This window comes from Nicotiana tomentosiformis, chromosome 1 (assembly GCF_000390325.3).
Source record: "Nicotiana tomentosiformis chromosome 1, ASM39032v3, whole genome shotgun sequence".
Classification (NCBI taxonomy): Eukaryota; Viridiplantae; Streptophyta; class Magnoliopsida; order Solanales; family Solanaceae; genus Nicotiana; species Nicotiana tomentosiformis.
The window spans coordinates 93,185,505-93,192,192 of NC_090812.1; the positions used below are offsets into that span (position 1 = coordinate 93,185,505).

General features: G+C 34.8%; 1 protein-coding gene across 1 annotated transcript; it reads left to right on the plus strand.

The window, feature by feature from the left end:
• The first annotated feature begins 699 nt into the window (after positions 1 to 699).
• LOC104091377 (uncharacterized) lies at positions 700 to 6,160 on the plus strand. Its single transcript, XM_009596703.4, has 3 exons — positions 700 to 1,090; positions 1,986 to 2,205; positions 5,793 to 6,160. Exons 1-3 carry the CDS (start codon positions 885 to 887, stop codon positions 6,006 to 6,008), a joined length of 642 nt encoding a protein of 213 aa, XP_009594998.1. The 5' UTR covers positions 700 to 884; the 3' UTR covers positions 6,009 to 6,160.
• The last annotated feature ends 528 nt before the right edge of the window (positions 6,161 to 6,688 follow it).

The window sequence follows — 6,688 nt, forward strand, 5'->3', positions numbered from 1 at the left end:
AAAGTTTATTTATCGGGATGGCATTCAGGTGCAAGTTTAAGTGGCAAACGACGCAATTTTGCATTTTTCTATTATACTAATTACTCACTCCGTTCATTTTTACTTGTCCATTATTGACTTTGCACACCCCTTAAGAAATAATAAATAAAGTGTATAATTTACCATGATATCCATATTAATTGGTGTATAGTCTTAATAGATTCTGAAAATGATTTGGACTGAGTAATTAATGCTAAGGGCAAAATTGAAAAAATAAATTATTTTTCTTTTAATAAACGAAAAGTGACAAGTAAAAATAAAAATTTATTTTTAGAATAATTAACAAATAAAAGTAAATAGAGGGATTAGTAACTTTTGCAGCAGACGACCAGTCAATAAATGTACTCAACGACCTATCGCAAGAACACTAGTTACAACTTGTTTGGATGGTTGTTACGTATCATTTCATAATGTATAGTATCTTACTGTATTGTACTTTATCGTTTGATAAATACAATATTTAGATAGATTATGTCGTTTGCCATCGTTTTATGATATCACACACTAACAATATAAATAATAAACTTGTAATATTATAAAAAAAATTATAATACATGATAAAATTATTATATAAAAGTATATAATAAATAATAAAATAAAATTATTTAATAATAATGAAGGATGAAATTTAAATAAACAAGATAAGGACGCAACTATACTAAATCAACAGCGACACATTTGCTCGTTATGTAACACGAATCCAAACAAGCTCTTTAGGAAGCTTCTGGAAGTGAAGTAGGTAAAGCCAAAGCTAAGAACCCCCTTTTAATCAGAACCCAGAAAACCCACTTCTCCTGACAATCTGATCGTCCGGCAACAATAATTTCGATCAAAGTGCAGAAACCATGGCTTGGATGACACGATTCTTAGCTGCTGTAGTTTTCTTGGCAATTGGAGTACTTTTTTCTCCAGAAACTTTCGGATCAAAATCAGAGGGTCAACATCCTCCAAAGCTCGTAACTTTGCTGAAATTAGCTCATCTCCTCTGCTTCTCCACTGCCTTTGGCGCTGCTCTTTGGGTCACTTTCATTGGTGGTATCATCATGTTCAAGTATTCCCCTTAACTTCTTCCTGTATTTACCTTTTTTTTTTTTCCCATATCAATCAACTATGTCTCAATCCCAAATTGGTTGCCATTAGCTATATAGATCCTTTGTATCTACTGGTCCATTACAAGAGGTATTACTTCTATATTTCAACCCCCATGTCCAATTTTTGTGACGCTTTTGACTGGGAATGGAGTTTAAGCAAGAAAGGACGAAAATAAGCTACAGACATTTGTGTGTCTATAAATCATGTCGGATAAAACGAGAAGTTAAAAGTTAAATTTTTTCTAAATATAGAAAAATGTGTTTTTTTTTTTTTTTTGGAGCAGACTAACAGTCATTTTGGCCAAGTTGGAAAAAATAAGCTTATCTTGAGAATACTTTTTTTCAAAAGTATTTTTTTTTTCAAAAGTAGTTTTGTTAGAAACAATTTGTGTTTGACTAATTAATGTGAAAATCAATTCTAAGCAATAATTAGTGTTTGACCAAGCTTTTAAAAAGTGCTTTTAAGCCTATTTTTCTCAAAAGTGATTCTCAAGAACAAACTAACTTTTTTTGCTTTTCCAAAACTGTTTCTGGTTCTACTGAAAAATACTTTTTTTCCTTCTAAAAGCTTGGTCAAACACTTCTAACTTTGAAAAAAAAGCAGTGCGTTTCAACTCGGAGAAGCTTGGCCAAACAGGCTATAAAATTGGAAGTGTGTTACATAAAATAGGACAGAGAGACTAGTATTTTGCCTCATTTTTCTAATGGGTTTATTTGAAATAGTATCAATCAACTACTATATCTCAATCCCAAATTAGTTGGTGCCTGGTACATGAATCCTCTGTACTCACTCTGCTCAATGGGTTTTCAGATAATTTGACGCTTTCCTTATACATTCGAGTATTTTTGTTGTAGGAATTTGCCAAGGCATCAGTTTGGGAATCTGCAGAGTAAAATGTTTCCAGCCTACTTTTCCATGGTGGGGGTGTGTTGTGCTGTTTCCGTGGGTTCTTTTGGGTACTTGCATCCTTGGAAGGCTGCGTCTGCTGCTGAGAAGTACCAACTTGGGTTCATTCTTGCTGCATTTGCTTTCAACCTCAGCAATCTCTTTGTCTTTACCCCTATGACCATCCAGGTACTAGATTGTACTTTGTGATGTTACATTTTTATGTCCAAATGAGTACCGATAGCCTTGGTTAGTCATATTGTATTATGCAGTCGTTTATAAGATAAGATATTACTGAAGATAAGATAAGATAGCCTCGGTCTGCATGATTTGAATTTAAAATTGGATTTAAAATTGGGAATTGACTGGACTGACTTAAATGAAATAACATGGTTAAGGAAATAGCTCAGTTGATTAATGGTAACCTGTTTGAAACACAGCCACAGGGATTGGTCATAAAAGTTCCATCCCCATGTCAGAAAAGAACTAGAATTGTTTACGTCTGAACACGATGGCCACACAACTACTTATGAAATAGTTTCACAAGTGATTAAGTGTTATGCTAGCGGCTTTTATATCAAAAAAATTTAAAACCTGTCGGCTCTGTCTGCTTTTCGCTGTTAGAATGCTGCAGGCTTGCATGGTTATACCCTTATGAGTGGAAAACCACTTTTGATGGTTTACCTTTAATATCGGCCCTTGGTTTTTCCTTCTGACTGTTAGCAATTATCATTTTTTAATTTTCTGTAAAAATTAACTAATAGGTTAGTATATGCTGTCATTTTGATGTAAAAATGAACGAATAGAGGACGGATAAGAACTCATAGAGTTCATCAGTGTTATAAAGGACTAGGACGTTTTCCTTTTGTACTCATGTAAATACCCATGCGCCTAGAATGTTACAGTCTATGTAGGTTAGTATATGAGGAAGTAGGGTGCAATCTTTTTCTGTATAGCACCTTCTTGGTGCTGCTTATCACTAAAAGCTTTAGTTTTACCTGATCAGAAAATTATCATTTCTTAGTTTTGGGGCCCATGATGAGTAGAGACTTATTAGGAGCTGTTCTTTAGACATTTTATTGTCATCCAGGTGAAAATAATGCTTATGCCAGCATTAGAAAATGACAAGTAATTTTGCGGATTAAGATCAAGTGAATCCATAGAAAGCCTGACCAGCATGTCATTGGACCATAAGAAAATTGGGAGACGCATAAGATCCCATGAACTTACTACAAAGAAAGCGTAAACTCCCTCCCTATGCTTTGAAATTGGGAGAGGCAGGAGTTCTAACTTGTTATAAAAAAAAGGTTAATTCCTTTCTATGTTTTAGGTTTTAGCAACCTCTGATTTCCTCCCTATGCTTTGAAATTGGGAGATGCAGAAGGTCCCATGAATTTATTACATAGAAAGGTTAAATTCCTTTCCATGTTTTCGGCAACCTTCAATTTCTTCCCTGTGGTAACGAATTGGTATAGTCCATTCCCTCACAGTTTCAAAAACCAAATGATCAACCCCTTTTCTATTTATTCATGCTTAGCGCTGCTAATTTTCCCATTAAAACGACTACTCCTTAATCCCTAGATAATGGTGATCGGCTATATGAATACTCAATGTTCATCTTGCTACGCTTGGACTCTTCATTCCAATAATCAATATTTTGTGTTTTAACTTCTAAGACAATTGGGGGTTATCTACATTTTCTATTGATAGACAAATCTCTAACAAACTAATAAGATTCGTGGAAAATGCTATATTTAATGGAAGTGTACCAACAATTACATGTTGGTATAGCATATGAGTCTTTTACTTCCATTGTCTTCTAATCTTCCCTGGGTCGGGATGGTTTCTGAGAAATTGTAGGCCTTTTAAAAACTCTTATTTCCTCGAGATTTTTTGCTTCCCATTGGAGAAGTAGTAAACTTGATTATGTCCCCTTAGTAGAACATAATAATCTTATAAATATCTTAACTTCATTTATAATAAATTTTCTGTTATTTACTCGAGCCCTTTTGCTTCCACTGTTACTCTCCTGATATTTTTATGTGGCTTCCTGATGTTACCAAAGTTATAGAGGGAAAAAAGTTTTTCCGATGGGTATTCTCAACGTGTGTATTCATGATTTAATTTTCTGGTTGGGTGAAAGCATAGTAGTCACCAGCGAGTTGTTGTACTCTGCCTATGATTGGCCAACTTTTTTTTGACAAAGGTAATAGTAGCCTATGATTGGTCAACTTAACGAGTTAAAAAATTAGCTAAGTGTAATGTGCAATTTTACTACCTTTTAAAAGGAACAGATTGACGATGTTGAGCAGGGAGAAACCACAATGGATGAGGTGGCTGAGATTTTGAGACCACAAGAAGGTGAACGACTATTTGTTACCACACTGGTTAATTTGCTAGGTTCTAAAGCATAGTAGTCACCAGCGTTGCTGATAAGGAGTTTGAAGATCCCTTGAAAGATATAGCATAAGTGGCTGTCTTTGGAGGATTTTGGAATTGCATGAACTTATCTTCTAGCCAGTGGCACTAATTGCAAAATTATCACTTCCTTGGTTGACCAACCCAAAGAAGAAGAAACTAAACCATTACAGAGCTGTCCTTGCCACCATCAGCCTTGTGATAGTACCATTAACATCTACTTATCAGAGATAATAACTGGATAATTAAAGAAGTAAATAAATTAAATAAATGGTAAGGTAAACTAGAATTTCTTTTCCTGTATAATAAATTAATGTGCGCTTCACATCTCACTTCTCGCTTTTTGCCCTTGTGCTTTTAAAAACAATGATAGTTGGTACTCCCTTCATTTCAGCTAGGCGTCTTCCTTTTTAGTTTGTTTCAAAAAGAAAGTCACATTTCTATATTTAGTAAGTTTTAAATCTAACATTCTCATTTTACCAAATGATATTCCCCATGTTTAAGATCACAAGATTCAAAGAGTTTTTTTGAAATGTTATACACAGTTCGTTTAAGATTACAAGATTCAAAAGTCTTCTTACATTGTTAAATATAGTGCTCAATCAAACTAAGACACATAAAATGTAATAGAGGAGTACTTATTAAGGTTGAGAGACAAGAATGGAAACTAGTGGTGTAAATATTCTCGTACTGCGTCATGTTTCTTGGAGTTGGATTGGAGGGTGACTTCCAACGTCTCATTTTCCATGGGCCAAAAGTTGTTGGCCTTTTGTGAAGGAAAATCCACATTATATGATGCATTCGTCATCTATAAAGGCAGGGAAATGTGCATTGCTAGCCCAAGTGTATTTATTCTACTCTTCCTGTTTCAACAAGTTCATTCAGCTAAAATTACTTACAAAGCAAGTATGATTGGTAAATACCAATTTCTACCTTGTGGGAGCATTGAGCCCAAAGATTGAGGCTCTTAGGGCCTTGATTTTGGTAGTTGGACTTTGTTTTTATGAGCTGATGAATATAAGTAGTACGTTATTTGCTCTACATTGATGAACTTCACTATTGATGCCGTGATAGACTAATAAGGGGTGGACATAATTGGATAATACTGTGGCCTCATTTATTAGCTAGTTTGTTGCAAAAACTTGGTAGACTACTGCAGAGTGCAGACACATATGTTTAGCCTTGATACGGGGGTGACGTCTCAAAATCTTGAAACTGCTCTGCATTGGGAGATACTATTTCTGATGCAGAACATCTCACTTTTGTTAAAATTAGAACTTGTGCAAACAGCCCCCAAAAAGTCTGATGTGCTTTTTCATTGGCATTCTGATGTTAATAATGCATTTGATGTTTGGCAGATGATGAGGCAAAGGCATAAGATAGAGAAAGAGGCCAACATCGGGGAGGAAGTTGGATGGACCAAGAACCAGGAAGTTGCTAAGGCTAATCCAAAGCTTGCGGCAATGAACAAGAAATTTGGGATGATTCATGGACTATCTTCCCTTGCTAACATCTTCTCCTTCGGTTGCCTCGCAATGCATTCCTGGTATTTGGCTGGAAAACTGAATCTGTAGTGTTTAGGTAAGCCTGCTGTTAGAGACACTAAAATTTCATAATGATTTGTATGCCAGCTATTTTGAACCATTACTCCAATGGCTTCTGTATTGTTTTAAATGTAACTTGACACCAAAGTGGGAATAAAGATATACAGGTTATAAGCTTGAAATCTTCATCCAGAAAGTTTGTATGTGAAGTTACCACAAATTGATTTGCATATAAATGTATTAGAAGTGGCTTTAGTAGTAATATTTAAGCTTTGCCAAAAGTAGCTTAAATTGTGCCTGCTTTGGCATCCAAAAATTTGCTGAATGTAAGTGTCCAGAAAAAAGAATACTAAAAGACAAGTTATTCATCATTATAGGAATGAAACAAGTTTAAACGGAATCAAATAGATATAAAAGGTTTTTACAATTATGAAAGTCAGGCGTAGTTGATTGATTTCGTTTTTACAATTTACAAGATTGATCTTTATCTTGACCCAAAATTGAGGTGCCCACCTACTGCGAGACTGAAGTTTCAGCCTCTCGAAATTGTACTAAGATTGTGCACGTTGGTGTACATAAATTGTTGTAAATTTTCTGGTAATCCACCAACCTTCCTGGATTGTTAGGTATCCATATTAAACATGCGTAAACATAATGATGTGATTGATGCATGTGGTTGAATGTCGGCATTGTAAATAAGGTAAACCAAG